The sequence below is a fragment of the Ursus arctos genome, unplaced genomic scaffold (genome assembly GCF_023065955.2).
Source record: "Ursus arctos isolate Adak ecotype North America unplaced genomic scaffold, UrsArc2.0 scaffold_25, whole genome shotgun sequence".
NCBI lineage: Eukaryota > Metazoa > Chordata > Mammalia > Carnivora > Ursidae > Ursus > Ursus arctos.
The window spans coordinates 1319567-1335304 of NW_026622930.1; the positions used below are offsets into that span (position 1 = coordinate 1319567).

At 63.1% G+C, this 15738-nt stretch overlaps 1 protein-coding gene across 1 annotated transcript; it reads right to left on the minus strand.

Moving 5' to 3' along the window:
• Nucleotides 1-7417: 7417 nt before the first annotated feature.
• ZBTB42 (zinc finger and BTB domain containing 42) lies at nt 7418-10923 on the minus strand. Its single transcript, XM_026515169.4, has one exon. The coding sequence runs from the start codon at nt 10881-10883 to the stop codon at nt 9636-9638; it is 1248 nt and encodes a 415-aa protein (XP_026370954.1). The 5' UTR covers nt 10884-10923; the 3' UTR covers nt 7418-9635.
• Between the last annotated feature and the right edge of the window lie 4815 nt (nt 10924-15738).

Consider the following 15738-nt stretch of genomic DNA (forward strand, 5'->3'; position numbering starts at 1 on the left):
CTGGGGCTCTTGGTTGCTGGAAGGAGGCTGCTGGGAGAGAACTGGTTTGTGGGGGGAGATCCGGATTTCATTTTGTGCTCCTGGAAGGCACTCGGGAGAGCGTGTAGGTGTCATGGGCAACATCAGTTCAGGAGGCCCCAGCAAGAGATGGCAGCGGGGGCAGGGATGCCTGGGTGGCTCAGTCCGTTGAGCGGCTGATACTTGATTTCAGCTCAGGTCATGATCTCGGGGTCCTGGGATCAAGCCCCACGTCAGGCTTCACGCTCCATACGGAGGCTGCTTCAGGGTTCTCTGTCCCCCTGCCCCTCCCCATGCTCACTTGTGCATACTCAGTGTTTATTTATTTATTTTTAAAGATTTTATTTATTTATGTGACAGAGAGACAGCCAGCGAGAGGGAACACAAGCAGGGGGAGTGGGAGAGGAAGAAGCAGGCTCCCAGCGGAGGAGCCTGATGTGGGGCTCCATCCCAGACCGCTGGTATCATGCCCTGAGCCGAAGGCAGATGCTTAATGACTGAGCCACCCAGGCGCCCCTCTAAGATAAGTATTTAAAGAGAGGAGAGATGGCATTTGTCACAGCGGGAAGGGTGAGACTCCCTAAGGATCAGGCAGTGACAGAGGGGAGCTGGGCTGAGGCCGAGCGGCGCCATGTGTGTAGAGATGGGGTGGAGGTGAAGCGTGGCCAGTGAGGTAGAAAGAAGCTGGGAGAGGAGTGTTTGAAGCAGGGAATGGCCAGCTAAGCAACATGCGGTTGGGATGGAAGCCAGCGGCCCGTGACCTGGAAGCGGCCTGGAGGTTGCTGATTTCATGAGCGGTGTGGGGAGTCATGGCGAAGGAGCTCGTTGCAGTGGGTTGCAGGGTAAATAGCTTTCCCCCTGAACTGGGTGAGCTGAGTCTAGAGTCCGCGTGGAGAATCAACAAGCAGAAGTAGTCAAGAAGACTTGGAAAAAGGAGGAAGGAGCGGCAAGCCCCACCAGAGATCAAAGTGCGTCATGCACTCCGTGGGGGCACAGCTGGGTAGCACGGCCGCAGGAGGAGGGGAGGGCGGTGGAAGGCAGAGGTCACAAGCCACGGCACAAGTGGGAGTTTGTGCATGGTCACAACTGTCAGCGAAGATGGACTTCGCAGACGGTGTTGCTCCTCTGAATAACGAGGGAGTTCGAGGCATACCTTGACCACATGCCAGTTAGAAAGGGTCAAAGATACAAATGTGGATGAAGTGAAACCATAAAAATGCTACCAAAGATATTGATGAATCCCTGACATTGGAGTGGAAATGCCCTATAGGAAAATGGACAAAAGACATAAGCCAAGAGTCAACCTGGACGAGATACAAAAGACCCATGAGTGTAGGGTCACCTATAATAAGAGAAATGCAAATAAGAGTCATACAGAGATAGGACTCCTCACCTATTGGATTTTGAAAAATCCCTCAGAGTGGTCACGTGCCGTGGTTGGCAAGGAGGGAGCAGGTGCCGGGCAAGTGAGGACACGACGGCCGCTGTGGGGGTGATCTGGCGCTGTCGTGGGATTGCAAGGACTTCTGCCCCTGCCCCGAGAACGCGCGCCTGAACCTCCCCAGGCCAGCGATGCAGCGTCGGGGTTATCTGCTAGAGCATCGCGTGTACCAGCAGAACGCGAAACCACCCAGCTGTCCGCTCCGGGGGACCAGGCGGTGACACGACCCCACAAGGCAACGGGCGTGGCTGTTTAGAGGTTCCAGTGTCGAGGAAGTGTATGTGCGGGAAGATCTCTACCGTCTGTTTTTTTTTTTTTTTTAAGATTTTATTTATTTATTTGACACAGAGATAGAGACAGCCAGCAAGAGAGGGAACACAAGCAGGGGGAGTGGGAGAGGAAGAAGCAGGCTCCCAGCAGAGCAGGGAGCCTGATGTGGGGCTCGATCCCATAACGCCGGGATCACGCCCTGAGCTGAAGGCAGACGCTTAACCGCTGTGCCACCCAGGCGCCCTTCTACCGTCTGTTTTTAAGAGAGAAAAACAGCAACATTCAGAACAGCGTCTATGATATGACACATGTCCGGGGACACCGGGGAGAAAGAACCACCGTATTTACAGAAACGTTGGAGAACGCCTGACAGATGAGTAGTTGGGGGAGCCCAAAGGCAGGGGCAAGTGGGGTGCGTGGGGGGTACGCACCGGAGGAAGGACTTCCAGCGTGTCTCTTCATGACAGGATCAAGATAAAAACACAACCCTGAGGGAAGACAGGAGGTAAAAAGACAGACATAAGCAGGCGTGTGAGAAGTCTTGCTGAAAGGTGAGGGATAAAGGATGGGGTTTCAAGTGTAACCTCACGGATGTACGTTGGTAACCAATGACCCCAAACCTGATTCAGGATAAAACCAGGTCCCCGCACCGTCATGGAACCAAGTTCCCTCCCCATGAGTGACCAAAATTCCCAGTGACCTTTTATTTCCTTAATGTCCATCGAGGAATATTTTGTAACTATGCACACAAGTGTTCTTGTGCTTCTCCCTGGAACCTGGAGGGAGGGGTTCACACGCCGCGCTCACCTGTTGTGCCCACGTGGTTTGTGCGGTGGCTGAGCTCCTGCCTCACTGCGCAGGCGCTGTCACGGCCGACTCTCCGCGCCTGCCGGCCCGGCCCCCAGCCTCACCCACGAAGGATGTGAGCGTCCGAGGCAGAAGGGTGTCTCCGGGCATGTGTTATGGGAAGTGTCAAACCTGCGAGCTCAGAGCCCAGTGAGCTCCCTGCACCCATCGCGGGTTCCAGCAGCCGCTCGCTCCCCGCGGGTCTGCCCCATCCATACTCTCTGTTCTTGCCCTTTCACTCTTATGTCGGGTTTTGTTTTTTAAGGTACATACATGAGAATGCACAGTAAAATTTGATACATTTGACCGCTACATGGCATGCCACCCTGTAAGACTCAAGAACTGTCCACCCTCCAAAAGTCCCCTCGTATCCCCTGTTGATCCTCATTCCCACTGCAGGGGCAAACGTCTGATTTTCCCCCTGGCTTCACGCGGGTGAGACGGCACGGCGGGAGCTCTTCCTGCTTGCTGCCGTCTGTCCCTCAGAACAGGGACCTGCGACCCCAGTGTCGTGTTCCGCCAGCCACCCCCCTTCGCCGTCACACGCTGTCCCGCAGGGTGAGGATTCTGCATGTGGCGCGTCCACTCCAGCTGGTGGACATTTGGGCCATTGCTAGCTCTTTGGTAACGTGGCCATCGCTACCACAAACATACGAGGGAGGTCCCTTTGGGGACACGCATCTCCCCTCCCCCGGAGGATCCCTCTGGGAGGAATGGTCGGGTCACGTGGCAGCTGTATGTTTCACCTCACGAGGAACTGGCACCCCTTCTCCAGCGTGGGCGCCTGTCCCAAGTTCCCGCCAGCGGTGTGTGAACGTCCAGCTGCACCGCGTCCAGCACCAGTGCGGGTGCTGTCGGCCTTCCCGTGTCAGCACGGGGGTGGGGGGCAGTCCGCGACCTCACCGTGCGGCCCCTGGTGACTAGCGGTGCTGAGCAGTGCTCCTCCTGCCCCCTAAGTGCCTTGCGCTGTGCCCGCCAAGCCTGCTGCCGCCGCGAGCATCTGCCCATGGCACTGTATGCTTCTTGGCCGGGCGACCCCTGTGCACCTGCCGCTGCCTCACTGGCTCTCCAGCGCCCTCACATGGTCTTCTGGAACACAGGATTGTCCTGAATGTCTCGCTGTTCTCTGCGATGGGGAGTTGGTCCAGCCGCGCTGGGCGGCATCACCAGTCCTTCACGCCGTTGGTCCTTCTCCTTCTATGGTGTCGCTGGAATGGGCTCGAGCAGACTTCCCAAGCCCCTCCTTTTCTGCGAACTGCGCAGGGAGGGGAGGGGCCGCATCCATCCAGGCCTGGGTTCCTGAGCACTGGGACAGAGAAAGACTGCCAGACTCAAGGCCTGGGCGGGGGAGCTGGGTGGAAGGGAGGAGCCGGAGAGGGTGAGAGGAAGGTGGCCATGCCGCGTCTTCTGACACAGGGACCTAGACTCATGATGGAGAAGCTGCTTGGTCAGGTGGACGGGGAAACAAGCTTGTGCTGCAGTGGGACTGGGGGGGGGGGGTTCAACTTGAGGTTCCAGAGGGGGTGCAGCTGTCGTGTGACCTGGGCCTGGGCGTGGGGGTGCAGGGGCAGAGAAGAGGCCATGGAGCCCAGGGAAGGGTGCTGGTTGCGTTTGCCCACAGACTGTTGGGTGTCCAAAGCCTTGGCCTCAGACACTGGATGAGGATGTGGGACAGCATGCGTGGGGCTGGAGCCTTCTGTGAGCAAACCGACCTCGGCGCAGAGCCCAGCAGAGAGAGGAAGGGAGGGTGGTTCACCTGTAGGGGGTGCGAGCCTCAGGAGACACGAGATTTTGTGAGAGGCAGCAGGGGGCAGAGATGCCCCTTCCTGGCCCCGCTTGGTGGGGAAGATGGGGGTGGCACACTGCAGGGGGAGCAGAGCTGGGAGGGGCAGCCGGATGGGACGACGGGGCAGAGGGTCCATGCCCTGGGACACAGCCAGCAAGGGGGCGAGACTCAGGTGTGGACCCCCGTGGAGGGTGTGGGCAGAACGGGTTGGGGCCCATTGAGGGCAGGCCTCCCTGCGCCGTGGCTCTGGGTGCAGGACGGAGGCAGGTGGCGCTGCCCAGAGGCCCGTGGGCTGCCCAGCACATTGGAGGGTGGGACGGGATCCTCAGCAAAACTCACTAACGAGAAAACTGAAGTGGCTGAGATCTGGGCTCCGGGTGCTCTGACACAGCAGCTGTCAGGGGTGAAGTGTGTCTCTTCGGAATTCCTAGGTGGGAGCCCTAGCCCCCAGCACGTCACACCGTGATGTACTGGGACGTACGGTCTTTACAGAGGTGATCGAGTTAAAATGAGGTTCTAGGATTGGTGTCCTTGTAAGAGGAGGCGATCGGGACACAGACACGGGGAGAGGACGGCGTCCCCATGCCCGGGAGAGAGGCCCGACACTCAGATCTCGGACTTCCAGCCTCAGGAACTTTGAGAATGTAAATGCCCATGCTGTAAGCCCCCCAGGGCGTGGTGCCATGTCCCACGGCCACAGCGCCGATGACAGGGAAAGGGTTTCTCTGTATACAGACTTCCATTCAAATGGCTGAAAACAAAGCCATTTGGCTCCAATCGGGGAGGTGATCCCCGCACCCCTAGATTTCTGGGGATGCCTCAGGTCGACTGACATCTAGACTGCAGGGCCAGCCACTAGCTAGGCCGGAGCTGGGGGGGGGGGTGCCCGGACATCGCCCCCCGCCCTGCTGCCCCAGGCCCCCAGCCAGCTGTCCCCAAACCCCTCCCACAGCCCCGTGTGCCCGTGGAGAACCCTGCGGGGGGCTCAGCCAGAACAGCTGCAGGGGCACGCAGCAGGGAGGATGACTCCATGAGGAGGCCCAGGGCCCAAACTGCAAACTGCCGTCGCCCGCAACACTCCCAGGACGAGCTCAGCTTGCTCGGTGGGGCACTGTTGCCAAAGCCCTCAGCTCCTTGTGCCCTTCTGAGCCGGGGATGCCCCCAGGGGAGGCAGCTGGGTAACACTTGCCATTATCTCCTGTGGCAGGGGCGGCCAGCACGTAGTGGCCGCTGCTCGTGTGCCCACTGGGCATGACCCCACCCGGCCCTCTGCAGGGGTGTGGCATGATTCCCATCTTACTCGTGAGAAGACTGAGGCAGAACAGAGGTGCTCTGTGGACCAGGATGAAGAGCGGGTGGCTCTCCCCGCAGGATTCTGTGACAAGCAGAGGAGGGCTGCTTTCCACGCTGGTGTTGGGGAGGTCCGATGGGCGTGGGTGGGAGAGGCCCAGACCCGTTTTCCCTTCTATAGGGACAAAGGAGGGGCGGCAGAACTGGGAAATATCCGGGAAGCAGGGGCCACAGGGAGGGGAGGGATATCCCTTCCCTTCCACTGGTCAGTGTCCAGACGGCCAAGCACTCGGTCTTTCACTTGTAAGTTGGCCCAGATTTTAGGGGTTGGTTTCTGTAGGGATCTACTGGAAAGAAGTGCTGGTGGAGCAGGGGAATAGGAGGGAGGAACAGGCCCCAGGCCGTTCCATGTGCCTCAGTTTACCATCCAGTCAATGGGCCAAGCTGGATGGCTCCAGCCCCAGAGGAATGGGTGACAGAGCCGGCAGTGAGTTGAGTGTGGGTACTGCTTAGCAGCTCCATCCCAGGTCAGCCCGTCCCCCTAAGGGGGCCTTTCCACCGCCCTGCCCCCGCCCCCCGCCTGGTTGGCATGGCAACAGCCTTCTGCCCAATTCTCAGAAGGCCAGCTGAGTCATGGGCCCAACTGGGAACATGACAGGGTCTCCCTGCAGGACAGTGGCCCTGGTCCAGGAGAAAGGCTCAGTGGGAGGCAGGCTGCGTGGTAGAGGGGAGGTGCAGGGCACCATCTCTGAAAAGCAAAGACCCGCATTTGGGGTCAGGACTGGTAAGGCCTCAGAGTATAGCCCCAAAACCCAGCACCTTTTCAGCACCAGCTCAGCTCGGCACCACCCTTGGGGACCCCTGGCAAGTACGGATCCCCTGCGCTGCCCTTGGGTTGGCTTTGGCTCCTCTTGGAGGACACTTTGGCCAGAACTAGGCTTGGGACACACACGTGAGGCTGTCTGCTCTTCTGCCCCAGGCCTGGTGAGAAAGGTACAATTCAAGGGAGCGCTCAGAGGGCCCCAGCTTCGCGTCCCCATGCGAGGGCTGAGCAGGGGCTGGGACGCCTACCCACGCCCACCTGCCACCTCTGCTATCAGCCTGATCTGGTTCAGGGCTCTAGAACCCCCATGGGGCCAGGCCTGCCCAGTTTTACCCCACCTGGGCTCTCTAGAGGTCAGGGAGGGCCCCACAGGGTAAGGGTGGGGCCGGGAGGGACACATCCCCTCCAAGCCTTGCTCGCCTCTCTCCCAAATCCTGGCCTCCGAGGGCCCAGTCCCACCCTGAGGGAGGTGGGCTACATATGAGTTGTGGTGGGAAGGAAAAAGGCAAAGGGTATGTGGCGGGGGGGGGGGGGGCAGAGGAGTTGTTGCCTCTGGAAGGCGGGTGGACAGGAGGACCCAAGACCAGAGGGTCAGGAGGCCTCAGATCCGAGCTCGAGGGCCTGTGGCTGCTCAGCAGGTCCCCCCACTGCCCCCTGTACGAAAGACCAGAGTCCCTCACCAGGTCCCAGCCTGCATCCTGCCCCCCACCCCCTAGGGCAGGGAGGGCAGCCTGAGGAAAGAGGGTGTGCCACCTGTCCATAGCCCTGCCCTAGCCCGCACCCCCCCACAGGGCACAGCAGGGGATGCCATCTGAGACAGGGACCTCAGAGTGGCCGCTGCCCACCTGGGACCCTCCCCTGCCCTCGGGGCTCTTCTGCCCCCAGCGGCTGGACCAGCAGTGCCCATGCTTCCCGCACACACTTGGAGACGCACACACTCCCGTCCCCAGGAATAATCCTGGCCGTCTCCACCTGGGGCAGACTTTATTAGCACGGTCAGCATTGAGACGATGACGGGAACACAGGAAGACAGCTCTGGTTTCCACACTGTCATGGCAGGCGGGTGCGTGCAAGCAAAACCTCCCGCCAGATGCTAAGCACAAAACTCTCTCCTCCGGGCCACGGGGAGCTGCCGGCCCCAGGGGCACAGCAGCCTGAGACGTGGGGAGGAGGCGGAATTGGCCCGGGAGGACCGCTCACGGCAAGCTGCCCTCAGACGGCATCTCCACGCGCCTGTACGACACAGTCCCACACAATCTGTGTCTTAAATGTACGCAGATTTCGTCTGAACTGTACTGGTCATCAAATTAAAAACTAACCACTTCTCTTTACATCAACTTCACAGTAACTGTTTGCTGAAGACAATGAATCCAGTGTTGATAAGTCAGGACAGGAAAGTAAGTTTCTTCCCCATGGAACCCCTGGGGAAAACCAGGGTGGCTGCCATACTTCCCTGCCGCCTGCTGGGGCTGTGGGCATGGCTCGGCCTCGCCATGTGCTGGGGACACACACACACACACACACACACACACACACGGAAACCTGATCATGGAGGACATGACACGGAGTGTGAGGTAGCCCTTCCAGGGGTGCGGGGCCCAGAGCCAGGATGATCACAAGCAGGGGGTCCCCTTCCCCAGCGCGCTCTCTGGTTTGCAGCCAGGCCAGGGCCTCAGAGCCCCAAGCACCAGGAGAGGCCCTGCTCCGAAAGGTGGGCTGCCCGCACAGCGGGAGAGGGGAGGGCATTTGGGGACACAGCCCCTTCTGTCCACCTGCTTGTGAAGGCCACTGGTCATTTCACTCCAGACCAGGCAGACAAATAAATACGACATCAAGTGTTGCCAGGAGATGAGAACATAACTTAAGCTTGGCTAGACCCTGTTCTCAGGGCGTCCAGTCGGTGGATACCAGGAGTCCAGCGGGCTCTGCCGCCTGCCGGACCCCCAGAAGCTGGCGCAAGCCCCCGCCTGCCCTGTCCCCTTGCGATAATCATGGAGATTCTGACAGCGAGAGCTGCTGGGTGACCCCCACCCACCACAAATGCAGAGGTCTTTCAGGGTCTAGCAGCTGTGGGTGACAGTGGGGGCCGTGACCCCAGCTCAGCAGGGGCTTGTCCCCTCCCTGTTCGATGGGAGCTTCCACCCAGGCCCCACGGGAGGGAAGGGCCAGGCTGCAAACACTGCCCCTAGTAGAGAGCAGCTTCTGGCCCCCAGCTCAGTGCTCTGGAAATGACCGGCTGCTCCAGGGAGACCCCGCGCAGGCAAACCAGTGACCTCAGAGTGAGGCCCACAGCAGCCCAGTAGCAGCCTGCGATACTCGAGGCCCCTTCTGGCCCCGCCCAAGGGAAGCTCAGAGGCATCCTGGACCCCCGTGCTCGGGCAGGGAAGCAGCACGGCCCATCGCCCGTGGGTAGACATCTGGCAACCTCAGGGAGGCTCTCTCTGCATCTGAAGACAGTCCTCTCTCCACCGAGTTACAGTGTGGGCAGGATCACAAGCTCTGGAGAACCCTCCTCCCGCCCCAGCACCTGGAACTCAGGAGCCCCTCAGCGTCTGGCTGGTTCTGCTTCCACGGCCCAGCCACGCCAGCTGTGCCCTGACGTCCCCTGCCTGCACTCCCTGTGCCCAGGCCTCCCGAGAAGGCTCCTGCTGCCACCCACCAGGAGGGGCCTGTTCCCCCCACACGCCCTTTTTGGGACACACTGACAATTTCTGTGATGTGTGCATTCTCTAGCAAGCATGGTGCCAGGCTCACGAGGGTAAGCCTGAGTGAGTCAGTGAGGTGGTCAGGAAAGCCCCCGCTGGGAGGACAGAAGTGCGTCCTGGAGCAACGGAGGCTGGGCTGGAGCTCAGGGCCCGTGGGACACCCCCTGGAGCGGACACACGGGATGGAGAGGAAGATAGTGTTCAAGGTCAGGGCGCAGCTGGGGGCAGGAGTCAGCTGGAGGGTGGGGGGAGGGAGCCAGGCGTGGAAGAGGGCGGCCCGAGCCCCGCTGAGTCACCAGGAGTCTGAGGCTGCGGTCCGGGGGCAGCAGTGGCCTTTCTGATGGGAGCTGTAGCACAGGGGCTCTCCCACCTCCCCCAGCTCCCATCCCTCACGCTCCATCCCAGTGCCCCCCTGGGGGCGTCCCTCCCCACCCTCCCACGCCCCACAAGGGCATGTCACACCAGCAGGGACTTGACCAGGCCACAGTGGAATTTTCGGACGTGGCGGTAGAGGTCCCCGGACTGTGTGAAGCGGCGCTCACACCAGCGGCAGGCGTGCGGCTTCTCCCGCGTGTGCACCACGGCGTGGCGGCTCAGGTTGTGCGAGTACTGGAAGCTCTTGCCACACTGCACGCACGTGTAGGGCTTCTCGCCGGAGTGCGTGCGCTCGTGCCTCTTCAGTGTGTATGTGCAGGAGAAGGTCTTCCCGCAGAGCGGGCAGGTGGGCACGGTGCCTTCGGGCGACAGCCGCGCCCGGGCGCCGTCCCGGTCGCGGAAGTGGGCGCTGAGGTGCAGCTGCAGCACGTGGGCGCCGGGGAACAGCTTGCTGCACAGCGGGCAGACGCAGAGGTCCCCGCCAGCCCCGCGCTCTGCATCCGGCTCCAGCTCCCCGCCGCCCGCCCCGCCGCCCCGCAGTGGCTCCAAGCCCACTGCCCGGGGCCTGGCTGCAGGAACACAGGGGGGCTGCAGAGTGCTGTGGGGGCTGCGAGGGCCGCCGCTATCCTCTGGTTCCGATCCCGAGTCCCGGGAGTCCTTCACCAGTGGCTGGACGCCCTGTGGCATCTGGCTGCAGGGGGTTGTCTGAAGGGCACAGGGTGGATGGACTGGCTCCCGCCTGGGGCTCGGCTTCAGTGACAGGTCCAAGGCCCGGTCTGAGTCTCCTGGGGCCTGCCAGGGAGGGGGCCCGGGTGCGCGCGGAGGGAGGGGGCAGACCCCAGGCCGGGGCAGCCTGGCCTTCTGGGCGGCGGGGCAGAGCTCCGGGGACCGGGCGGGCTGGGGTCGCGGGGGCTGGCCCGGAGGATCTGCCCGGGCTGCGGGGGTCCCCCGGTGCAGCGCGCGGCCCTTGTCCCTGAGCCTGCCCTTGCAGACCTTGACGACGTCGTACATGTGCAGGTAGCTGGCGGCGGCCAGGACGTCCTCCACCGGCAGGCTGCGCAGGTCCAGGCGGCCCTCATACATGAAGTCCAGCAGGCGGCCGAAGGCGGGCGCCGTGACCACGTCGCCGTTGAGCCGCACCGCGTCGCGGCTGCCCGCGGGCCGGTCCCTGTAGAAGAGATGGAAGTAGACGCTGCACGCGGCCAGCACTGCGCGGTGGGCCGGGAAGCGCGCGGCGCCCACCAGCACCGTGCAGTCGCACAGGAAGCCCTGTTCGCGCTGCTGCCGCAGGCGGCCCAGCAGCCGAGCGCCGTGCTCCGGGAACTCCATGCCGCCGCGGGCCTCGGCGGGCGCAGACGGGGCGCCCGCCCGCCCGCCCGCCCGCCGCGGCCGCCCCCGGCACCTGCCCCGGAGCAGGAAAAACTCGATCGAAAGTAAACAGAAGCTGCTGGCCGCGGGGCGGGTCCCGGAGCGCGAACCTGCGCGCGTCCCCGCCGGGCCGCCCCTGAACTTCACTCCGGGGTGCCGCCCGCCGCGTCCCCCGACGCCCGCGTCGCCGCCCGGCCGCCGCCCGGCCCTCCGCCACCACCGCCGCCGCCGCCGCCGCCGCCGCGGGCCCCATTTATGGCAGCGCGGCCGCGGGGAGCGGGCCGGCGGGCGGGGCGGGCGGAGCCGGCGCCCGCCCCCCGCGCTCACCTCCGCCGCCCCGCGCGGCTCTCCGGCCGCCGCCCGCCCTCCCCGGTGCGGCCCCGGTGCGCGGGGCTCCGGGCAGCGCGCCCCGGCGGGGAGGGCGCGGGACGGGAGGGCGCCGGGCGGGGCGCGCTCCAACTTGGCCGGCCAGACAGCGCCCGCCGCTCGCCCCGCCCCGGAGAGAGCGAAACTCGGGGCGGGGGCTGGAGGGGGCGGGCCGAGGCGACTTCCCGGAGCGGCGGAACCGCTGAGGTCACCCTCGCCGCCCCTTCCCGGCCCGCCGCGCCTCGCCCTGCCGGGCCCGGCGAGCCGCCAGCTGGGGCACCGGGGTGGGAGGGGATGAGGGGCGCGGCGGGGGAGGGGGCTCTCTCGCGATATTTGCCGCCTGGGCCTGGGTGTCTACCCCCTCGCCACCCACGGGGTCCCAACTGCGCCCCTCTGCTAAGGAACCCCTTCCGAGGACGCACTTCGCGGAGCGCTGGCCGTGGGAGGAAGGAGGGGACACATGGAGATAGTCGTAAATTTTGAAACGATGACACCCCCTTCTTCGTGGAAAGGCTCATTTTGAATTGGAGTTAATTTGGCTGGTACCTTCTGACAAATGCTTAAGCAGGATCTCCAGGGCAGAGTCCGGAACAGGGGACTCCCACCCTGTCCGCGGAGGCTAGTACCACCTCTGAGGGGGCCAGGCTTCCTGACCTGTGTGTCCCAGAGCCCCAGGGACAGGACATGTTTCTGCAAACCTGGCGGATAGGCCCAAGCACCCCAGAGTCCAGTGCAGGCGGAAATGTGTTTAGGGAGGGAGAGACCCTGCGGATCCTGGGGGCAAGGTGCAAGAGCACCCCAACGGTGTCAGGGTACACCTAGGTCTGCCGGCAGAAGGAAGTAACCTGAGTGAAACAGAAAGCGATGATTTTGGAGAAGTTGGGGCCCCAGGGGTGGGGGGTACTATTGGCTGGCAGTCTCTTCCCAGGGCAATGATCTAAGGGGCTGCCCTTGATGCAGCAGGGTCAAGGCACTGACCAGTGCTCGGCACCCCCTCCGAGCAACCCAGCTAGCTAGATGTTCTCATTATTACACCTGTTTGCTGGGCGCAGGCGGGCAGTTAGGGAGGGAAGGGCCCACAGCCACACAGCAGGCCATATAGCAGGGCTTAAGTCCCAGAATCAGGATTTGAATCCTGAAATCCTCCTGAATTCCCACCTGCACCGGCCTGCAGCCCCAGAGATGGATGCCCCAGCCAGGGGTGGGGGGCAGGTGGGAAGGAGGCCTGGACAAGAGGGGTGGAGGAGGTGCTGGCAGAGGAGCTGGATTACACTGGGTGGGACCCAGGCTGCAGGAGGAGTGGGGAAGCCTCCAGCCGAGCTCCTCAGGAGGAGAGAGAGGCCCCTGTAGGATGGTGGGGGTGCAAGCTACCCAGGGGTCCTAGTCAAATCCTCAGGTTGGAGACTTGGGGAGGGGCCCAGCACAGCTGGTATCTCAAGTCTGTGGGAAGGAAAGCCACATTTTTATACTAAAACATTATTCCTTGTTCATTTGAAGTTCACATCTGATTGGACATTCTGCATTTTTCTTTCCCAAATCTGGCCAGCACCCTCGGAACCCTGAACTCGCACGGAACTCAGCCACGGAGACTGCCCTGGCTCCTGAGGTCCGTCCACTCCCCCCCACCCCTGCCCCAGCCTCAAGGAGGGCCAGCCACCCTCCTGGCACCCCCTTGCCCAGGCCCCCAGAAGAAGGAGCCGATTTCAAGTCAAGTCAGAGTGAACCCTGATGGGTGGCCCCCTGGGGTCTTGTCTGGCTTACAGCCTGTCTGCTGCCCCCTCCCAACCTCAGGCACAAGGCTTGACCTCCTTGAACCTTGAAATCCTCATCTGCAAAGTGGGAGGTTAACTTAGAGCCCTGGGGTTCCCACTGTGTTCCCCCAGAGAGCCCTTTCCTGGCTCCTCCCCCATTTCTGCCTTTGTTCCCTGGGCTCCCCCTGACAGTGGTTTTCGCTGACCACCCCAGCTAAGAGCCCCCCAGGCCCACTTTCTCCTTTCTCAGCCTGAACCTTCTCCAGAGCACTCCCCAGGGCCCGAGACCACGCTACCTCATGGCTTTCCCGCTGTCTTCTTGATCCTAAGAAGTTGGCTAGGCACAAAATGGGGGTTCAGTACATGTCTCTAGAGTGAATGCAGTGGCTTCTGTGAGAGATGTCTAACCAAATCCTGACTGCTTCGTGGCGCCTACCTGTCCAGCACTGCTTCCCCAGGTTGGGCCCCCGAGGCCACAGGAGCAGGGAGGGAGGCCGGCCATCCTGGCGCTCTGGGCGGACAGCTCCCCAGGCAGGCCAGAGTGAGGCCCTGGGGCGGGCAGTGTCCTGGCCTGCCCTGCCTGACTAGTGGGACAAGGCGCTCCTTGGGGCCCCGATGGAGGCTGCGGGGCGTGGAGAGGGGCCGCAGCGGGTTAGGACACCGCCTGCGGGAGCCTGGGAGTCCAGCCCAGGTAGGGATGGGCTGGAGGAGGAGGGGGGACTTCGCCGCTGGGAGAGGGGCCCCCTCGCCTCTCAGGCGGGAAGGCATGAGTTAAGTGCCCCTGACCCATGCCCACTCCCCTGGAGGGACTGTCCGAAGCCCCGGGATGGCACTTGGGAGCCGCTCCCCCCCCCCCCCCCGCCCCCGGTCCCCTCTCTGGCCCAATGAGGTCTCGGGCTCTGGGCGACAGGAGGCTGCAGTGCAGGCAGAGCCTTGCTGGACGCAGCTGCGCGGGCGGCCACCTGGCCTGGGAGCTGCCCCGGGCCCCGCCCTGCAGCTGCTGTGGAGCCCCAGCGGCCGGCACGTCCTGCCCGATGGCTGGCAGCTGCAGAAGGCGACAGGGCCCGAGGCCCCTGAGCTGGGGGGAGGGGCGGGGGGGCCAGCGGCCACCCTCAAGATGGCTACGGCGGTGTGTGGCGGAAGCCTCTGGCCAAGGGGCTCCCAGCAGCCCAGCACTGGCCAGGGTGGGCTGACAGGACCGGGTCCCCATCATGCCACTCCAGCTGAGGTGCAGAGGGGGTGTTTTTGAGGGTAGCAGCTCTGCCTTCCGTCCCGGAGGCCAGAGGAGGAGAGGGTTGGCCCAGCCTGCGGGGCTGCTCTGGTGTCAGCGCAGGCTCAGACGGATGCGGATGCTCCGGGTGCTGCGGACGGGGCGTGGGGCTCACGGCACGTCTCAGACACTTGGCGGGCATGAGAGTTCCATGCAGAGCAGGCAGGGAGGCCTCCTGGAGACAGGCCAGCGGCCCATCAGCCGGAGGTTTTGGACCACCGTGATGCAGCCTCCTGGCCAAGATGCCTTCCCTCGGACGGCCAGGGGGCTCCAACGAGGCCCAGGGGAGCCGCCACATCTTCCATGAGAGGGCGACCTCCCAGACCCCCCGGGGCCGCCCAACACCACCCACCCCATTGTCTTCTTATCCTGGGCCTTCTCCGTAGCCCTGCCCGGCCAAGATGGGGGTGAGTATGGACCCCTTTCCTGGGAGAGCAGTGGATAGGTGGGACAGCCCCTGAGGGGTCCCAGGGGCCCACGGGGAAGGTGCATAGGGTAGGGGATGGACAGATGTGGGACATCTGGAGGGTGACCCTCAGAGCAGGTGGCGGGTCCCAGAAGCATGGATGACTGACTGGTCCAGGCCTCTCGCTTGGCCCCCTGGAGGCAAGGCCCTGCCTGGGGGTACTCAGAGCTGGCAGGGCTGGGCTGGGCTGGGGAGGAATTGGCAGGCACCTCCCCGAGGGGCGAGCGCCCCCCTGAGCAGGGGACAGCCCTTCCCTGAGGAGTATCATTCTGCCCCTCAGCCCCAAGAAGCCTGGTAGGAGCCCCGTTTTGGGTGTAGATGCTTTGTGAGCCGTTCAGCTGGGCTGCATCTGCCTCTGACCCAGATGAAGTTATCTATACTCCCAGGCTGAACTCTGACCCAGGATGAAGAACAAAAATGCCCCTCTCCCCACAAAACACATGCAGGCTCCAGGAGGGTAACTCTCCAGAGTCTTCCTTTTACAAAAGGATTACTATCAACTTGGAGGCCTCAGGGATGGGGGGAGGGGCTGCTGTCAGAGAATCTTCTGTCTCCAGCTGAGTGCAGGGCGAAGGGAGGGGTCAGGGGTGGGGAGTCATCTGCAGTGTCCTGGGAATCCATGGGTGGAGGGGGCTGGGGTCCTCCTGCCTTGTCAGCCTCTCAGCCAGTGGACCGTGGGAGCCTGGGGGGCCCATTGGGACAGCAGGGAGGGGCGTGGGGTGCCTCTGCTCTGACAGCCCTGTTCTGGAGTCTGAACCCCCTCTGGGTGTCTGTCCAGTTCAGGGCAAGCAACCCAGGCCTGGTGTGCCAAATGAAGCCGGGGTGCCCGGCCACGGTCCTTGTGGCCCTCGGCTCCCTCTGTGTCCATGCGAAGTCTCCCACCTGCTTTTGTAGAGCTGTGCCTGTCTTCCTTAGGGGCAAGGGGTAGCTCCTGGAAGCCCCTCTCCAGGGATGGAGGGCTCT